This window comes from Magallana gigas, chromosome 5 (assembly GCF_963853765.1).
Source record: "Magallana gigas chromosome 5, xbMagGiga1.1, whole genome shotgun sequence".
Lineage (NCBI taxonomy): Eukaryota > Metazoa > Mollusca > Bivalvia > Ostreida > Ostreidae > Magallana > Magallana gigas.
The window spans coordinates 48040551-48062414 of record NC_088857.1 but is presented as its reverse complement, the minus strand read 5'-3'; the positions used below and the strand labels follow the sequence as shown (position 1 = coordinate 48062414).

At 33.4% G+C, this 21864-nt stretch overlaps 1 protein-coding gene across 1 annotated transcript; it reads left to right on the top strand.

Annotated features, from left to right (window-relative positions):
- Positions 1 to 1531: 1531 nt before the first annotated feature.
- On the top strand, positions 1532 to 21421 carry LOC105330516 (RCC1-like G exchanging factor-like protein). The gene is made up of 12 exons (XM_011432239.4): positions 1532 to 1761; positions 2422 to 2772; positions 3339 to 3439; positions 3766 to 3898; positions 5215 to 5340; positions 6155 to 6221; positions 7179 to 7230; positions 10743 to 10827; positions 13777 to 14040; positions 14528 to 14701; positions 16664 to 16755; positions 21153 to 21421. Exons 2-12 carry the CDS (start codon positions 2430 to 2432, stop codon positions 21228 to 21230), a joined length of 1515 nt encoding a protein of 504 aa, XP_011430541.3. The 5' UTR covers positions 1532 to 1761; positions 2422 to 2429; the 3' UTR covers positions 21231 to 21421.
- The last annotated feature ends 443 nt before the right edge of the window (positions 21422 to 21864 follow it).

Below are 21864 nucleotides of genomic sequence, written 5' to 3'. Positions count from 1 at the left end.
AGATTGATCGAAGAACGCTGTGTTGCGAAAATACTCATGAAACGCCCAGAATGGAATCAAAAACAAAACCAAATGTAATATGTTCACAATCTATGTTCACTGGTGATAGTACAATAGATTCATGGGATGACAGTCGTCAACATACATAATAATGCATGTGTCCTATAGGAAAATGTCAATACACACTGCCAGATTACTTAATTCGGTACCTCAATTGTTCATTCGGGTCCTACGTACATAGATCATACATATTAGGTTAATACACATAAAATTTAATACAAGTAATAACTCACATGGCCCACCATACATTACAGTGAGATATAGTGGTACACGCGGCAGCGCTGCAGTATCTTGCATTCCACTATAGTATATATACCATTATACACGTTTACAACTAAAAACATCGGGCGATATTTACTTACAAATTACACTGTTTTGAGCCATTTTATATGACATACTCAACTGTCAAGAGTCACTTTATATGACTGAAACATTACCACTCAACTGACGGCATTTATTGAACAAAACAGAAAGAAAATAAATAAGTACACATGTAAATTGTTTTACTCACCTCATAAGCTGTATCTGTTTGTAATAGATTATTTGATTTAGAGAAATTGCTCACTACCATGGTTTTTGAAGATCCAACAGGCAGTATATTGAAGGTGATATAGAACATCTGTCGATGTTAATGTTGATTAAAGTACATCATTATTAAAATATTTCACCCGTTTAGAATTTTCAAATTTTACAATATTTAAGCAAAAAATAAAGGAAAGGTAAAAATTAAAAAAAACATCAGAGGGATTCGAACTCATGGCATACAGATTCGTAGTGAAACTACTAAACCACTGCGCTAGGCTGTTAGTGTTAGGTGATAATTTTTGGAAAGAAAAAATTTAAAAAATTAACACTTGATTTTATTGTTTATTTCGATAAATAGTACGTCACAACATGGAGGTGCCCCTTATCACCTTAAAACTTTCCAAAGCTACTAAAATCTAAACTCAGGTAAATATAAAAAAAAAATAGGTAATCGAGTGGTACCAAGGGGGTGTTTGAATAAGTGGTCCATTACATGACCAGAAATAGATAAATAAAGACAACACGACTATGTCAGATAGAAGTGGGTTTTAAAACCGGGCTTGGTTTTACGAAAAAAAAACTTGCCACCTACAAATGTACGACCAAAGAATAAATCGTTTAAACACTGCGATCTTGCCCCTTTTTAAGCACCGGAATTTGCCCCTTTAACAGAAATATTGTGATATTTTAGCTAAAAATAGTTTGTTAGCTGTTGATCCTACAGAGCTGTACTGACACGTTTCTATAGTGCATCAGTGGATCGATTCTGTAGAGATACGGCAGATATACATGCCCGTACATGCATAAAACTAGATATCTCATTTTTTCACGTCTTGATTTGTACAGTTTTTTCCAATAAAATTTCATATATTATATATTGAACTTCCGATTATCAATATCTAAAACTCGTTTTGAGACTTGGCGCCAAATACCCATAATAAGAACGAGTTAACTATTTTTCAAAATGGCAGCCCCCATTTAACTCATGTGGGGATAAAGACATTCATTTGGAGAATTAGAGAATGAGGAAAGAAATGTATTGTATCAGTAAATAATATGAAAAGCAACTTACAGTCTATTTTGTGCGGAAAAAAATTATATGCTGACAAACTGAAAGTGGCTTATGAAATCACAAAATCAGAAACGTAGCTTTTAGAGAGGCTGCTTGATCAGAAGGTTAGTACACATGTAATAAAACCTGACTATGAGAAGTAGCGATAAGAATGATATGCTACATCATATCCTTACGTAATCCGAAATATCTGACGTTTTTTAAAATGATTTTGATATTTTTTATGCCAGGAAACCTATAGCTTGTATGTAAAATATGAAATAAATCGAAAAAAAACCCCAGGAAAATGTCAGATATTTCGGACTTATCGTATTGGTGCTAAATTTAATGCAGATAGATTTGGATATATATACCCTATATGATTTACTATGAGATCATTGTCGGAAACCCACGGTTGATTACGCATCATTCCACTAGAGAGGAAAGATGCTTAATCAACGGTGGGTTTCCCATGATGCTATGAGATCGCTTGTTGATGCAACTTAATGATGCAAAATCAAGAGGTTTAATTATATCTAGCTGCAATAATGTAACCCTCTCTCGTTTTTTGTTTTGTTTCTCCAGAAAATGTCAGATAGGGCTACATTATTGCAACTAGTTAATTACTGAACCAGGAAAATTTTGGCCACCCATGAACATTGACCCCCATGAATAAAAATAATTCCACAGTACATTTAACTCATTGCAATTGGAGCATATTTTGCAATGTCTATCCTAACAACCTATATATAGAAAAAATATATCTTGATTTTGTATAATTTTAGATTTTAACATGATCAGGAATACAATTGCAAAGGAATTTCTCATGTGTGGCATATGTGGAACCAAGTTCCTTAGATATTGCACAGCAGGTGATATTACATCAAGCAAAAGATTCTCTCAATGGGTCAGATGTTCAGAGAAACAGAACACCACCCATCTACCAGACCAAGATTTCTCAAAATGGATAAAACAGTTGGTGAAACCCAGCCTATCGCAGATATCAAAGAGAGGCTACTCACAAAAGGCCTCAAGGTCGGACAAAAGCAAGATGAGGAAAGAACTGAATGAGTTGGATAACATGCCCAAGGCTGAGAGGGTGTACGTGTGGGGCTGTGCAGCTACGGGGGCACTAGGTAAGGAGATGGAAGATACGGAGACCACTTTGTAGGAATGTTAGAACAAATAGATTCATGTTATATTGAATCTCACAAACCACTGACCCTTACTGAAAATACATTACATTTGGCTTAGTGTTTTTGGTGAAAAGCAACTACTGCTTAATCAAGTGCATTGCTAAATGTCCTGGATATAAAATTATTTAGGTGAGTAGGCACTAGCTTTCATGAATATTCTAAATCAAATTTAAACTAATCTGTCAAGAAACTGATTTTCGTTAATTATCATACTAAGCTAAATATGGTACATTTACAGCATTTATTATTGTTGAAAGTTTATGGAGCATATTACATTTTTTGAAATCAAAGAAATAATGGTTTGCATTTTACAATTTATTAATAGCAGTTTGTGTGACTTGGTGTACAGTTGACCTATCATTAGGATTGTACTGTGTGACTTGGTGTACAGTTGACCTATCATTAGGATTGTTACTGTGTGACTTGGTGTACAGTTGACCTATCATTAGGATTGTTACTGTGTGACTTGGTGTACAGTTGACCTATCATTAGAATTGTTACTGTAGGTATTAGTTCCTATGTCAGGCACCAAGAGAAGAAACAAAAGTACCTGGCCCAGATGAGCAGACCTGCAAGACTGAGATTTTTATTGGAACACAATTTGGTGGTAAGGATTTAATCAAAACAAAGTCATATGTAAAACCCTTTTGAATGTACATTCAAATTTGATGACTAAAAAGTTGGAACACTATTTTTGAAATAACATACATTGAAAAAATGGAATGGAAAAAATTCTGTATTTTGACCTGAACCATACTTGTCTTCTTATTATTAGAGTATGTTATATGTAAAGGTTTTTGAGTCAAGGCTAGTTTGAACACTGTTTTTCCTTGTGTATCTTTTTTGATGGCATCTGATACTCGAAATTGGCTATGGCTCTACATGATGATACAGTTGCACCTGTATCATGTTCTTTAATTGGTTGTTTTGTAGGCCAAATCTGTTGACTGTGGATATGGTTTTACAGCTCTGATTCTAAAGGGAAGGGATAGGAAGAGTAAACTTTACGGCTGTGGAATCAACACCGACTCCCAGCTTGGGTTCCACAAAAGTTCAGAAAAACCAGGTAAACCCGTGATTGCTGTCACCCACCAGTCAGATCTCTGTGGTGGTGTCTAATTGTGAGGATTAAGTTGTCCTCTATGTAACAAGTTTTTAGGGGGGGTGGGAGGGCTTCCAAACTATTGGTATTTACTATCAGCCAGCTGCTTCATCAGTTTTAGGGTCCGATAACTGTTTAATGTTTATTATTGATGTAATACATTAACAAGTTGATGAATCAACGCATATTAAATACCTGTATTTGTTATGAAATGAGTTTTGAAGACCCCATCCAGTTGTTTTAATCAACATTTGAGCATCTTTTTAGACTACGCAACTGGATCATTCAAGTACATGTAACATAATGCTGTCCTTGTGTTTGTCTGTTTCTATGTGTTGTCTGCTGAGAATTAACATTGGCCCAATCAATAACAAAGTATAAATTTAAATGAATGTAGCAAAATATTTCCTGACTTTAAGTCAGTGTGAATAGATTTTTTGAGATTTTTTTCTTTTTATCGTAAATGAAAAAGTTTTTTAAAGATCTTAAGCATCTATAGAAAATTATTTTCCTACCTACCAATGCAAAGTTTAAATACTAAGTTTGAAAAAGGCAAACAATTTTTGAAAGGGGCCTCATTATCATGCAAGGTATATGTAAGAAGGAGAGAGATGACATAATTTTGGTAACGTCGATACACAATAAAATTATGAATCATATTACTAATTTTGTGCTGAATTACATCACAGATACACAATAGAATGTTCAATCGTATTCCTGATATGGTGCTGGATAACATCACAGATATACAATACATTTGCACAATGTTCAATCATGTTACAGTTATGGTGCTGAATTACTGTAGTAATGACGTCATGAAGATTGCATTATTTTGATGAATTGATGTTTTGTAGCAAAATATGGGTGTTTGCCGATGGTTTTTCGACTGGGAAACATCGAGCGCAGGCTTGCTCAAGTACCATTTTTTAGTATAATATGTATAACTATCTGAAGAAAAACATATGTCAAAATCGCACTTGAGCAGACCAGCGCTCTATACTTCCGAATGCAAAATATAGAGCAAAAATGAGAATATCTTCATTTGTTTGCAAATTTGCAGGAATTAGGTCATTTAGGTGACGTCATAGATAAACAGCGAGTGAGCAATGATGACTAAAATCAAGATAAAAGTTATAAGCATTCTCTACACAATGATTTGATTTTTATATGATACTATTTAAAAATTGGTTGAAATCGGGGGCAGATATTTGACCATACCACACTTAGTCCTTTGGTGCTTAAATCACAGAATCATAATAGAATGGTGAATTGTATTACAGATATGGTGCTGGATTACATCACGGAGCCTGTGCTGATTCCTCTCCCGCTGGAGGATCCTGACTCCTCGGAAGTTATAGACGTGTCCTGTGGGCGAGCTCACACAGTGGTTCTTACCACTGAGGGGGGTGAGTTTCAGTGATACTTGGGAATGGTAACAAAGAGATGTGAGTCTTAGCAATACTGCTAATTGTAATAGAGAATGGGTGAGTTTTAGCAATACTTGGGAGTTGTAACAGAGAGGGGGATGAGTCAACAAGGTTAAAGTGCAGGGCTTTCTATCATCTTAAATTGGGGCCATTATTTCAGCTCCTGTTTAAGAAACTTAATTGTAAATATATATATATGTGTGATGATAGTTGGGAAAATTAACACATGCAGTTAGAAGAAAAAAACATGTACCAGACCTTTTATTGGGATAGGGCCTATTATCAGTACCAATTAAAATGTCTTAAAATTAGGGTTGATGCCCAGATAGATTTATAATTAAAAGCTAAGTTAAATCCTTTTCTGTGCCATGAAGGTGCATAAGGACGGTGCTTATCCCCGGTTTCCGTGGTACTAAGCGGATGAGAGTCATTGACTCCTTCTGGATGGGACACCAGTACACCACAGGTAAACCCCCAGCGTAAGCCGGCACCCAATTTCAGCTGGATGGACTGAGACAATGTAGATTAAGTGTCTTGTCTAAGTTTACAACACCCAACATCAAGTGACCAGAGTGGGGTTTGAACCAGCGACCTTTCGGTTACTGACCTAACGCCCATGACCACGGAGCAATGTGCTTCATTAGATTTATAATTTTTCCCCATCCAAAATGTCTGCAAATATTATAGATTTTGTAGGTCATGTCCATGACAGATTATATGTATTTCCTGTAACAGAATTGTATACTTTTTAAAGAGAATAACGTTTCATATATGTACATAGAGATTTGTTCAGTTTTCAGCTTGGGTCACAATGCTTATGGCCAGTGTGGAAGGGGAATAGTGGAGGGGGAGATTCACAGGTAAGTGTGTTATATATATAGGTAAGGGTGCATCCTTGGGAGCCAACTTATGAATATTAATGAAGTTCACAAGTGTTCAGAACTTTCATGTTATTGCCATTCATCCCTTAGTTATGGTAGTAGTATACAGTTGTTGACTGGGGTCGAGGGCAACAGTTTATCTGTCAGACCGACTTGCAAACTGTTGCCCAAGGCCGAAGGCCCGGGCAACAGTTTGCGAGCTGGTCCGACCGGTCAACTGTTGCCGGAGACATAGTTGACACCTGTTTTGTTATACCCCATCTAATCAGTAACTCGTTTTCGCGGAATGTGATGTCATCTGTCAACAGTCTTTTTTAATAGTCAATTTTAACAGTTCCAGTCAAAATGCTGGACTTTTTTCCCTATAGATAATATAGTAACTGTTTTACAGGGGTATAACAATTGATTTTAATGTACAGTAAAACTTGTGGAATCCGGATATTGTGCATTCCGGCATGTTGCCCAATCCGAAGAAATTTTTCAGTCCCTTCACATTTTCCTATCATTTTATGTTCAAAAAATGTTGTGCAATCCGGATCTTGTCTATAAATAAATATACACAATTTTTTGGCCAAAATTAGATAATTAGATTACACTTCACCCCATTTTATTCATGCTTTGATTCTGGATACAGTGGAAGTATAAGAATGACGGTACGGTTTGTAATACCCATTGTGTGGTTACACTTACAGAGTTACATTTTATTCTGTCAAAATTTTTCATTCTATATTAAATTCTCATGTATATAAATATTTATCCATCGTTTCCTGCATCAAAACAGTTCTTGCCATTACGTAACGAGTTATGATCAGTGTTACTGAAGTGAGCGATGTGGCCCCTGGGCCTTTTGTCCTGTATAGTCCAAGAGTTCCCATATTATTTCTTCCCATGTATATTTAGTCTATTTGTTGAATCCCTGCTCTATGACATTTTCAGAGGAAGTCAAATCATTAACAAAGTACTGGATTTGCCCAATGATGTCATTAAGGTAAAGTATAAGATTACTATTTTTATAAATGAAAGATCAATTAATGACAGAGAACAGTGTAACCTTTTTGACGAACTGACATTGCAGTTTATTTGGCTCTCCTTTACCTTGCCTCCATGTTGAATCCATGTGGTGAGGACTGTGTGGTTGGTGTACTTGCATATATTCCTGATGGGGATACATAATGAGATAAACATTTTGGTTTTCATTGTAATACATATTAGAGTTATGAATGCCATGCATTTTGAAAGAGTTGGGAAGATTCTTTGCCAAAAGGACAAAGTATCACATCCAAAAGAGACATTTTTACTAGATGTTTTATTGATACATGGTTCAGAATCAGAGCACTAGTATGTTGTAATGGTGGTGTATCACAACCAGTTTAAACCTTCAACAATAGTGTCCTGTTATACTCTACACATACTGGGACTATTGTAGACTATTAACATTAGTGTTATGTCGTGCTGTACTTGTATTGATTACAGTTATTCCATGTAGACAATCAAATAAATTGACTATGTATTGTGCTATTTTAAGACAAATATCAAATTAGAATTTTAGAAGGGACCATTTCAAAAATGGTTGGTATTACTTTTTTTTCGATTGAACATAATGGGGAAAACATCCTTGTTAGAGAAAAAATAATCTTTAAAAAATTCTGCAATAGGTTTTTTATCCAAACTGAAATATGATTCTAATATGATGATTTTAGATTAATATCATTTAAAAAATGACAATGTCATTGAATTTGTTTTTATGGGGACACGTTAAAATCCGAAGTGTTGTAAGTTTTTTTCTTCAATTGTTCATTAAAATTGCTCCGCAAACTCTTAGAAGAAGGCTATGTACATTGTTTCAAAGTTGATGATGAAACCAAAGAGCTTCTAGAGTGTGCTAAACATTAATACTTACATAAGCATGGAAACAGTTTTACTATATTTATATTGGAAAACCATGATGCCAGGATATTACGACTTTTGATGCAAATTGAAATGTAAATGATTTGTTCACCGGCTCTAACTCTGTTAACCAATATGTAAATATTGTGAGCAAATATAACACTCACTACTGTACAGTACTTTAACATTCTCTATCAAAATTTGTGCATGTTTGATAATGTTGAAAAGCACATTTCAGCATGTTAAATTATAGCAAGGTGGCCCACTACATTCAATATTTAAGGTCAGACGACACGTTCCTCAAGAATCTTTTTTCTATCTCCTCGTAATAAAGAGTTCCAATAAAAAATATTAATTTTATAATTACTTTAAAAATGATCAAAATTTACTTAAATATGGTTATATGTGTACATGGTCGAGTGGTTAGAACCGTGGCCACTCACTGCCAGAAGCGTATAGGTTCTAGAGGTTGTGAGTTCAAAGCCCCGCCCTGGCGGAGATATAGTTCTAATTTAGTGAATTTCGCTGTGCTGTAGATGTATTTATATTTATATCAGCAATTCAAGTGTATTTTTAAGAAGATTATATATGAAATTGCATACTCTAGTATTTTGCAGAAATGCCTGGTAAGGTACCCTAATTTTTTGCAAGAAAGCTTGTCAAAGTAGTAGTAAACCATTAACAAATTCCTGGAAAAAGTTATCTAAAATTGAGGAACGTGTCGTCTGACCTTAAGTGTGATGTGTATTGATGACAAAGAATAGCTACATATTGCATCATAAGCCATATTTCTTCAATTTTAGTGATTGTGACATAAAATTGAGATTTTGATGCTGGTAACAGTCACTTCTTTTAGGTGCGCTATACATCTGCGCAAAGCAAATTGGGTCCGTCGTCCTGAATGCCTTCACTTAGTGATATAGTCTGCATATGATTTGGCTGTTCATTGACCAATACCATGCCAGGGATCAATTCTTTATCAATGCAAAGTAATACTGTTCATGTGTTAATAGCTATTTCCTTAAAAAACATATTATAAATGTAAGATTTCATGTATTGGTCAGGGTATCACTGTTGGAGATATACTTAACGAATGAAATTTGCTCTTGTAAAAATGATCATGTTTCTCCTGTGTTGGATTTGAATTAGCACTTTGAGCATGTTGAATATAGTTACTATAATTAAAGAATATGGTCAGACGTGTGTGTTATGTTGATTTCCTTGTATGTTACACCCACATAAATGAAAGCCATAGCAGTTGTAGTGCAGAGGATCACAGGAGTAATTAATTTTTCATCTATTAAAGTTTTGTTAATCTTTTAAATATGGAAATAAGTTTAAAAAATATATATATTTTTATATATAGACATTTCTAACTTTTTCTTTGGCAGTGTATAATTCAAAGTTTGATAGTATATGTTATTTGTTTCTGTTATAGCTGCATTAGAAATAAATCGGTAAGATATCGTTTGATATTTTATAAAAATGGATAAAACTAGAAAAAATTGCAATCAGCGAATTTGATGCAAGATTTAGTTTAGATTGTATCAAGATAGGTCAAATTGATATTTCAAATTAGAACAAGGTTTGTTCAGTCATCAAGTAAACTCAGTGATCTGAAGATTGTGGCCAGTGAATTTTGTGATCTGCTCAGTGAAATTCTAAAACTGAGAAGTCTGATCGGCTTGTAAAAATTTAAAAGTCGAACGCCTAACACAATTTGTTGTCAATTATGCACAAAGGGTTCTTGTTAGCTATCTAATGTTACACCTTATTATGACATATATCAGTAGATACATGTGTATATGAAGGGCCTATAAATTTTTAGGGGGGGGGGTACTATATTTTGATAGACCACTGGTCCTATTTGCCTGTTAGTTTCAAAAGTTCTTGTGAAGACTGTTTGTTCAAGCTGATGATGGAGAAAGAAACTTTCCTACCAGACTTAGTCCATAAAGAGGTGTACAAGTTGACAATTGATTCAAGGGATGAAGACATATACGGAAAAAGATGTACAATTTGATGTCCAGGATGAATGAGTTTTTAGTTAAAAAGATGTACATGTTCATATAAATTTTAACTGATGCATTCTGAGTTGAGTACAAGGTTGAATACATGTACAAGTTGAATTTTAAAGTAAAAAATGTTAAAGTTGATACTAGACTGACACTAGATTGAAGAGATATGAAAGTTGAAATCAAATTGTTTTTATGTACTGGTTGAGCAATAGGTGAAAGAGGTGAATATGCCGATAATTTATACTTGCAGTAGTTTAAAATTTCAAATTTTAAACTACCGCAAATATAGATTATCAGCATTATTTACACCTCTTTTGTACAATGTAAGAATTATTGAAAAAGGTTTAAAATATGAGCCCCGCTGCCTTAGGTTTAAGAGGTGTATCAGTTTAAGAAATGTTAAAGTAGATACCTGGTTCAGGAGATGTACTGGAGTACAGCATTAATGGATATATTTGGTACTGACTGTGTATGGGATATACACGGTCTCCATGTGACTGCTGTTATGGTTTCCTAACAAATTAGAAGGAGGTAAGATAAAAGTTTATACCTGTTCTAGGTGAAAGAGATGTTCAATCGTTTCTGTTTGTTTTAGGTTGTTTGTGGACAAGATCACACCTTTTACCTGACCAGTGGGGGACAGGTGTACAGTTGTGGACTAGGAGCTGACGGTCAGACAGGTAATGACGCAGCTGATTCAACTTTGTTGTATCATTTTCAGTTTACTTAGAAATCCTAAGACGCCATGAAACATTTTTTTTTTTTTATCATTGCCATAAGCAATTTTTTTCTGCACTGCAAAAATAAATACATCTATAATATGCTCTGTATAACTGAAAGATATTTACCCTCAATTTTTTTTTTTTATAAATTTTGTTGTTCCATACTTCATTAACATGTTTGATAATTTAGATAAGTTGTGCATGGTATTAAATTACATGGAAAATAGGGAAAACAAAATTGTACGTCTACACACCTTAAATTTTAATGGTGTTCAAAACATCTTCAATAATTTGCACAATCCTATCCTGTTTGCTAAGTCATTTCCTATGTATAGAGAGAAGCAAATTACCCGTATAATCTACCAGTATCAAAATTGTGTTTTCATTTATAAGCAAGCTTTATCTTAATTCAAATATATTCCCAACCATACAAATCACCTTAAAAGGTCTACAGTGCTACAAAAAATGATAAGCATCCTGGTATAGCATAGATTCAACATTGTTTAACACATAACCTTAGTGGGACCCCTGGAAGGGTTTAAAGTTCTACATACAGGTAAACCTTGCTCTACTAAAAATTGATATCTTTAATATTTGGATATCTCAAAGACTGTTTTCATAAAATTGTTAGAAAAGGTCTGTTCTATTAAACCGAGAAATCTCAAATACTTGGCTCGACATGTCAAAGTAGATTCACAATCCAAAGTGTTAAAAACACATGGAATTTATCTCAAAATCGAGATGTTACTGTAACAAGGTGAGTGGTCCTTGCCACAAAAGAAGAACACCATTTTTCTAACACACAACAATTTATTCAGGATGGCAAAATATATCAATATCACAACACAGACTTAGATGCTGACCATTTCAAACAATACAACCTGAGACCCGAGGCTATCACTATTTTAAAAACTCATCCAAAAATATAAAATGCTACTAGTTCTCGTATCTGCAGGATTTGTCATTTTCAAGCTCAATATCAACAGTAAACAGCATATAAGAATTGTACTGAATTGATTAATATTAAATGCATAAACTTGCCCCAGTCGGGACAGCTAAACTCGACAAACGCAGTCTAATTCTATCTGGTAAAATCACACATCCTTCCCCCTGCCATTTGTACTAGGTATGCTTTTAAGTCCTCATAATTTCCAGTAAACTCTGTAAATAAGCTAGTCAGCCCTATCCAGACAAATCGATATAAGAATGAATAACCTAATTGAACTTATAAATAAAAAAAAACCTACAAACAGGAACTATAAACACTGGAAGGACTGGTCTACATCGTTGCCACACTATACAGAATCTGTCCGGACGACAAAGTCCTTATAAAAATTAGCATCGTCTATGACCAGGTTCATTTTGCTTATCTACCTTATCTTGGGTTCTCTGATGAGTGTCATATGGCTGCAGAGATAAAGGTGAAACGAATCTTCCATCATAGATAGTTGTTTAATTATGATATTAATCATTTTAAATTAATGTAATACTCATGCTTGCTTTTTTTAACAAACATTAAATTTACTATGATTATGATAAACAAGTAGTTACGGTACTTAGGCTGGGCTCAAGCACACATTCATCTGTAATGGTGGCCTACACGGAGATGGTGAATGCATAGCTGAATATTCACGATGGCTAAATGTTCACGGAAATTTGTCTGAACATAGTGAACATAGTGAAATTAAAAACACTGTAATGTTTTCCATGTCTACAGTAGTTCATCAATCGAGGTGACAAAAAAGCAATCACTGATCATACTTAGGTAAAAAACGGAAAAATAGTGGTCAGCATCTAAATACAATAATTCATGATATAATAAAGCATACAGCAATGTTGATAACACAAAAATATGTCAGAATACGTTTGCATGTAGATGAGTGAAGCGGTCCGTCAAACAGCATGTTCCGTACAGAGAAGTTTGTTAGCGGTAAAATGACGATTTATCTCGCGGAAAGAGCATTAAAATGGCATGTTACTGAACAGGGTGATTAATATGGTAAATATAAACATGTTTAAAACAGTTATCATTTATTTACTCGATCACGTGTCAAAGCAAATAAATTTATCTCGTAAAAATGTGAACAAAGTACGGTGGTAGTGTCAAAATATGAACGATAATTCTAAACATGCTAACATTAATATTTTGGTAAATCACGTCTATGGCAGATTTCTGACAGGTAAACAACTAATAACTGAACATGAAGCAAGGCATTTTAACTAGAATCGCATGTCTGATATTATACACATTGAAATTCACCCAACACGCTTGTGTACTAAAGAGATAACTTAGAACATTAGAATTCACCCAGTCTTAAATTCTGACGAGGGTGAAAGAGGTAAAAATAAAAAGTAAAATCACTCCTTCATTAAATTTACACAGGGATACAAAACATCTATGAGAAATGTTACTAAGATGAGCTATATGGCCCATGGTCCTCTAATCGTTATTTATTAATAAGATATGTCATTAATGTTACAATGTGTAAATATCAATTCTATAGACTGTTTTACCGTGTGACCGTTGAGCGAGTAGATCATATGATTAAATAATTTGTGATTATTAATTGATAAAAAAAAATAGCGATGTCGTAAATGAATTTGAATACAAAATACAATACAATATTATTACCTTTTTTTTCAATAAATTCGTTATTCATCAGCAGTTTACTTACATACTAGATTATTTTTATCCAGCCGGTTTTGTGAGAGCAAAAAATTGGAAACAATATTTACATGGAACTACTGGTTTGATTAAAACAAGAAACAGTTGGTCCTATTTTCTGACATCCCCCCAAAAAATCTATAAAATTAATGTGCTTGTTTGATTCTGTCCTTTTTAACTGTCACCTGTCAACATAAACAGTACATATTTTGTCTTACTGGGTATACGTACCTTTTCGACAGGTCTACAACATTATCATTGTGAGTGGAAGCCATCATTAGTGCGGGGGGACATCGAGGGAGAGAAAATCGTCCAGATATCCAGTAAGGGGGACTGCGTGCTGGCGGTGTCTGAGCGAGGGGATCTGTTTGGATGGGGAAACTCAGAGTACGGGCAGCTGTCCGCGATCACAGACCAAACACAAGTGTCAGTACCCAGGAATCTCCCACTGCCACATTCTATCAGCAAGGCAGCAGCTGCAGGTTCAAAGTGTGCCGTCTTAACAGGTATCCCCCATTTAAGCTTACCTGAGGTGAAAGCAGTACAACCATCCATACTTTTCCATCATCAATCACTATTTTTTACTTACTACCCTTTTTGAAATTATTTAAAGTTTTAGGTGAACAAAAAAAATATTTTAATCAGAGATGTATCTAGCCAAGGCTAATAAGTGACAAAAATTTTTCCTTGTTCAAGCATGCGCTCTATATTTCCCATTCATAAAAATATAATAAAAATGTCAATTTTTGACTGATTTCTGATGTCATATACTGCCAGTGAGTGCAAATAAATCAAATAAATAGGTGAAAAATATTTTACGTCAACTTTTCTGAAATATAACATAACATTTTATTGCACCAGAAACACTTAAAAAATGGGACATATGGGAGCCAAATTTAACTCATATCATATATATAGTTCTTTACAGATATTATAATGCACTACCATGGAGTTAGATTATGCCTCGGATGATGATAAGTTGTATCATTGTAGATAAGAATGATGTCCTAGTGTGGGGTTTTGGAGCTCTAGGGGTAGGTCCTAACGTGACGACCTCTTCAACCCCTCAGACCATCCCTCCCACTCTGTTTGGACGAAATGAAATGGCACCAGATAAGCTGGTCAAAGACATAACCTGTGGAATTAATCACTTTGCTGCAAGAACAAGTTTGTACATTTACATCATTTATACAGTTAAACTTCTTGAATCGGTATATTGGCGTGTTGCCTAATGCGGCAAAATTATTCAGTCCTTTGACATTTTCTTCAATCCAGATCTTGTCTACTCTTTAAACCTGCTTCGATAAAAAGAACTGTCTTCTTATACTGTAAATTCCTTATTTTATACGAGTACTTAATTCCGTGATTTCGCTGTTTTGTATCATATCACGAGAATATGATACTGATCACCAATTTTTGTTATAATTTCCTAAAGTTCAAAACTGTCTGAAAATAAAATTGAGTCTTTAAAATCCCCGAGGGTTGCTTCAGGCAACTTTACACAGAAATTATTTCCTCGTGTTTAATTAGTAATCTACAGTAATTAGTGAGAGTTATCTCCCATAATTTTGGCCACTTATTGATCGGCCATATGCAGGATAATTACCGCTCAAATATCGATCAAATTTTTTGTCATTGTTATTGGTTTTATTATCTGTGAATATAACTCCAAATTAGCAACACATATTTCTCTCAGCCCAAATTAGATCAAAGTGGGGATTGTTTATTATATGTTACCCCTTTTTTTCAAGCCTTGATTCTGGATATCGCGAGAATAAGACTGCCGATATTGTTGCATTGTGCTGTGTACACTTACAATTACAGAGTTAGGTTTTGTTTTGTCAAAATGCTCCATTTTGTATTAGATTCCTGTGTTTTTGAATGTTAATCCATTGTTCCCTGCATTGAAACAAGTCTCGCCATTTAATTCATTATCAGCCACCTTTTGACTTGTCACATGGTCAATGTTTGTAAAACAATTTCTGGTGAATCACGCACTTGTCTTGTTTCAGACTTCTCAGGTTAATTGAGTGTTTGAAAATTAATCAATAATGATGATTTGATTGAAAAAGTTTTTCCATTGTAGATATTCTGTTATGCAGTTATTGATTTCCAAATTAAAAATTAAGAATAGGCAGCGAAATCATGATGGAGGAGGTCTAATATATTTCAGAAGAAATGAATTACATTTCTACAGTGTACTTTGTAGGTCTCTAGTGCATATCATCTTGACCTGCTTAATGCAAACCATACATTTCAATTCAATAAATAAAGATATTTTATATTGGATACCATAAATCGGTTTTGGCAATTGTTGCCAAAGTAAGTGAAGTGGCCCCTTGGTCTCTTATTTTTATTTTATATACACATGGTATAAATAAAATTGATTCTTTATAGTATCTAAAAAAAATGAAAAATGGACAAATATATATGTATCTCGGTGTTAATCAACTAAAAAATGTATGAAAATTGGTGCAAGAAATTGTCATGTCCCCTTAATATTGGGGGGGGGGGGGGGGGGGGTGTCATTTGTTACCCCCACCTAGCCCAGCAATGGGATCAGCATCTAAATCTGTTGTGCTAGCAAAATCATATTATTAATATAAGAAAATAATGAAAGCAACATTTCAATGTTTGTGATAAAAAAAATCCAAGGTTCACATGTATGGTAATTTAAATTGTATCAACTTGATCAATTTTATAAGAAATAAAGCTGTACAAGAGAAGTTTTGTATAATTTTGTCAAGGAAAGAGACAGCTTATTTCAATTTAAATAAATTTTTGATGTAATTTTTTTTATACATTAGATGTCATATATATCTGCAATGGAGATTCTCCTGCCATTTTCCTGTTTGCTCTTTTCCTAAAATAATCATCTGGTAGCTTGAGAAAAAGTGGGCCAGATGTGTCGATCAAGATGTTGCTTAATTTGAAAATATCCTTGCATCTGTAGTGAAGAGTATAACGAAACAGACATTATTAACAGTTATATTTTTTTTTCAAAATTTAAACTAAGGGGGTTTCAATATAAGTGGGGAAAATTGTACTGTAATTATTTTTCTGTTTGAAAATAATCTGTATTGTTTTCATACATATAAAGTTCACACTTCCTGTTTTTTTATTTTTTAGATGACTTTGAAATGTATGTTTGGGGTAAAAACCAGAAAGGTTGCCTTGGTATTTATGTAGCACAGCAGTTGGACCAATCCTATCCATTCAGGGTAATTACTGCTACAGTTGTTTTTGTTAAGAAAAAGAGAACTCATGCAGTGTTTGTGATAATTGCCATTTTGTCATTTCATTAAGAGGTAAACAGGCTGGTAAAGGGCTTGGCTTATACCATTAATTATAAAAAGGATATTCCAAGTTTTTAAATCCAAAATCATCAATTAGCAAGAATATTTGGATAAAATCTACCATATGTGTATACCTACATGTAAACCCCTATTAGACCTGGGTTTTAGGGATAATGTGTTTTTGGTTCCCTTGGACCAAGACATTTTTTCCTCTACCCAGACTGGAATTGAAGAAACTGTTAAATGTTAAATCGTCTCAAATAATTCCAGGATATTCGCATAGAATTTAGAAGATATTTCAGCCAATACATATAGCCATTTAATTTAACAATTTATCTACAGTTATGGGTGACAACTGGTTCCAGTCAATATTGACTAGATAAGAAAAGTGGTAGAATTTTATTCCATGACCTTTTGAGACACAACTGTACTGTATTTTTAATAGTAAAGATACTGGCTACATGCAGCAGTGTACTTGTGTCAATAAGGTGTTGCTTAGGTGAGCCAAGTGGCCAATGGGCATACTGTAATATGATGAAAACAAGAGTAAATGAAATATTTAGATTCTCACCATTCTCAATTGTTTAGACCATTTTTGTTGTAACAATTGATGCATCTGACATCAATAAGTTGAAACCCAATACTGGAATGTACAAAAATTTGAACATGTACATAAATGTAACATTATAAAAACATGTGCGCTGTTAACAGGATAATGTTTGCCTCCATTATTTTCACCCCTTTCGCCCTCTTTTTTAGTGGGCATAATTAAGATTGAGCAAATCCAGATTAAATTTTGATTAGGTAGAATATCAATTACAAAACTGTGTCTGGGCAAATTCAAGACAGGGGCTTATTTGAAGACGCAAGTGAAGAAGGGTGGGGCAGAAATAACCCTGTATTCAGTGTACACAATGTCATCAGAAAATACAGTGTTAATGAGACTTTTATATCTGTTGTACCACAAGTCAAAAAGCTGAGGGTTTTTTTAGAACAAGAATAAAATTAACTTAGAAATTCTTTTATATTATGAAGACACAGTTAAAAAACAAAAATCAGACCCATTGTTAACACCTGTAATTAACACCTTGACCAAATTGAGTTACACTGTCTAGTTAATATACCTCCTGCCAATTAGAACAGATGTATGAGGGTCAATCAAAAAATACAAAGACAATTTGGCTGTCTATCATATATTTTTTATGAAAGTAAAACCTAACAGATTAATCTGTGTATTAACACTTATTCTACTGATATGTGAAGTTTTAGTCCATTTGATGAAACGGCATTTTTGTTACCTCTTTTTAAAAACAACATGTTTTGTCACCACGGCGCACGGTAACGTTCAAAACATGACGTCAAGATTAAACATGCACAGTTTATAGATATACCTCATCTTTATATCACTCTTAGTCTCTTTTGCCTTTCATTTTACAAAAATTAAATGGCACTGTACCATTTAGCATCTCATTTACACACATTTGTTCGAGAATCATAAGTTAGTTCTTAGGAGTTTTCATTTTTTAATCGTGTATCTCTTAGCTCAAAATAAGGATAACCCTGAAAGTCGGCTGACGTTACATATTATTTTACCAAATATTTACAGATATTCTACACTGTTTTGGACTGTTTGATATTCAAAATACAATTACCACCACCCCCACAAAATGTTTTTCAGTTAAACACTAACTTGTAAATAATTGTTTCATTAATATTTTGCACCATTGAGCATTTTTACAGTTTGTATCGGCTTTTTCCCAAGTTCGTACTTCTCGTTGCACCGTGACGTCCGGCGATTTCGATGTTTTTTTTCAATTCTAAAGAGGACTGTATGTCTTTAGTGACTGATATATATTCAACAAAACAACATTTCCCGTGATTATTTGGTACATATAATACAATGACTATACTTAATTTGAGGTTTCAAAATTGTGGTTTTAGACCCGATCTATAGAATATTAGTTTCATCATTACATGTATATTGTTATTCATCATTATATTGACATAACACAAAATTTGACCGTGCGCCATGACTTCATTTTTACAAGATTAGATTCTAAATAATTCTTAAAAAAAAAGAAAGATATTTTCTTTTTTTCTTGCATATTGTCTGAAACCAATGCTAAATTATGCCTACCAAATTTAGTAATGATATGACGTTAAGTAATATAGCTATGACAAAAGTCTTCGTATTTTTTGATTGACCCTCGTACTGCTTGCTTGGCTTGCCACAGTTTCATGAGGGTTAATTTCAAATGTTTATTAAAGGTGTGCTTGAAAAAATTAAGAAGATTTACATTAGTAATAACAAAACAGATCTATTTTTCAGAGTGTGTAGTGTTTTCATCATCCAAAGTACTTGGAATCTAGATTGTATATTTTAATCCAGCTGTTTACTGGTAGTTGTCTGTCATAAACTGTTATGTGTACAATCTGTAACACCAGGAAGAGACCTTGGACCTTTTTCACAAAGCATCTGTAAAATAGCAGGTCTGCTTACCTCCGCTAAATTTTCTGTCAAATATTTTGGTATTCACAAAACATCTGAGATTTAAACGCACCCATTAATGTTTCCGTTAAACCTTCCGTTATTAGAAAAACCAAGACAGTCAATTAATTTTGCATGTACTCACTGTTCGATATATTTTTTTTTAGTAAAGAAATATCTATCAAATTATATAATTATGGTATCATAGAAATGTAGGTGTCGTTGTACAGTTTATCAAATGTCAAGATATTTAATCATATTTATTTGGCTTGCACCTGAAAATTGAATTCATGTTAGATACACTAACAGGGTAATTAAAACATACATGTATCTATGCCAGAGTAGTGCTGGGTTATAAAGGACGTGTACATGCCACATCCTGGAGCATAAAGTATAAACCTTATATAGTTATGCTACGTACTTTTTGAAAACAAAATATGCCCGAATAATTTTAGTCCTCTGAAGAGACTAAATTTAGCTCTAAATCTCCAACTCTTCTAGAAAAGAGCTCCACATCCATGTATGTTTTTAACTGTGTCCCTTATAACAACATTTTCTCATTTTAATTATGATTTTTTTAAATGTATACGTAGAACAAGCAAATATGAATGGAAAGACTGAAAAGTCCATTACAAGAAATTTCATTCTTATCAATAAGAATTGTACCAATGCAAAGACAATACAAAGAGAATATTAAAGAAATATTTAATACTTAAAAATGCATCCTCTTTCTATTTGGTTTTCACACATAAGCAGGTAAAAACGAACGTTATTATGAAGTCATAATACGTTAACATTGTACGTCATATTGGTCTTTTCTTGCATGGCACAAAAATATGGCATTGATGCAAACAATTCAAGCTGATAAAAACAGAGTATGGTAAAATAAAATTTTTCAGGAATAGGCGCAATCCATTAGATGCCTATGACGACCAGGAGAGTCATTCTTGCTATAGAATGATACGGTCGCTAAATCTAGAGAACCATACCTCCAAATTGTCATTCACCTCACTTACAAAGACATCAATTTTGAAATTCCCGATCCAGAAATCTTGGCTTTCTTTTTCTTTCTGACATTTCCAATACTGTTAGACAGTACAGTATTCATGTCAAATTGTGATGTCATTTTTTATGTCAGTGCAAAATTACGTCATATAAGCAAATTAAGACAAGAATGAATAGTGATTTTTTGACAGTTTAAAAGGGATAAATGCTTAGAATGCTTGTAAATTAATATTTAGTTTAAAAAATGATTTATAGATTGTTTTAAATGTCTGTGGGTTTCATATATGTTGCAGTTTAATAATTACTAATTTGCAAATGTAAATGTATATTTGCAGAGAAAGACAGTCATTTAAATAAGAAGTTCAAAGACAAATTTTATACATATTTATTCTTTAATTATTGAATCCCCCACCCCCAAGATTATTTAGGGAAAGCTTCATTGTGAGGGGACAAATGATTTTCTGACCAATGGAAGTTGTCGATACAAATAAATTGTCTTAACAGACAAGTTAATTAAACACTAATGAAGGTGTTAGTGAACAATATGTTAAATTTTTACAGGAGTACTCCTTAACATTTCTATAAACTTAACAGACACGTTATTTTACAGATGCTTCCTGATTAAGAATAAGGTTTGTGTTCACCAGATTGGCGCTTGTGTGCACTTTTCAAAATTATGGGTTGTAGGGATAATGTATTTTAGCAAGATAATGCCTCTGGATTTCACAATTTATTTTTGCAATGTCAGAAATTGATCTTGTTTTCAATATTTTGTGCAGAAACTTTTAGTAAATGTAATCAGATGTTCAGTCTAACTACTGTTTTGTAGGTCTCTGTTCCGGCTGAAGTGATGCGGATATCCTGTGGGGTGGATCATACAGTGGCCATGTGTAGAGCATTTTCCTGACAAAATGTGCTGTAATTCAAGTATAGCCAAGTTCTAGTTTCTCTTTTTTTTGCAACAGCTGAGTGTTTTTATAATCAATTTGTTTGATTGTTTTATTGATTTTATACATTTATATTAAAAACTTTCAAAGTATGAGTGCTAAAATACTACAACAGATTCCTTACTATCAATAAGAAATAATAAAAGTAAATGGCATAACTCACATATTTTGTGAGATTGCCAGGGGTAAAACTGGAACGTAAATTTACATTTGTGTGATTTATTTTTTGCAAATTTATAAAGTTTCTGTATGTATACAAACTGGACAGGACCTCTGCTTATGGTATTTTTTGTAATGTCAAAATACAATATGAAAATTGCAACAACAAAAAAAGCGAAAATTTGAATCATTGTAAAAATCAGTGGATTAAAACACAAGAGTTTTGTGAAAATAAATTAATGAATAAAATAAGAAATCTACCATATAAAGATATTGTGTTGTTTTATTTATTTTGTTTCATGATTATTGTTAGTTGTTAGCAATAAAATCAAGTTATTCTTTGAAAATGTATTTTATCTAACTATATAACTATATTTTACATTCTTAAAATGCAGCTGAATTTAAAGTTATTTTTTGTTTTATTTTGAAGGTGAC

Excerpts from the sequence above, each read along its gene's own strand:
- LOC105330516 (XM_011432239.4), top strand. The coding sequence starts at position 2,430 with ATGATCAGGAATACAATTGCAAAGGAATTTCTCATGTGTGGCATATGT. Across the intron at positions 10,828-13,776 it reads AGGAGCTGACGGTCAGACAG|GTCTACAACATTATCATTGT; the intron begins GTAATGACGCAG and ends CCTTTTCGACAG. Across the intron at positions 14,702-16,663 it reads TCACTTTGCTGCAAGAACAA|ATGACTTTGAAATGTATGTT; the intron begins GTTTGTACATTT and ends TTTATTTTTTAG.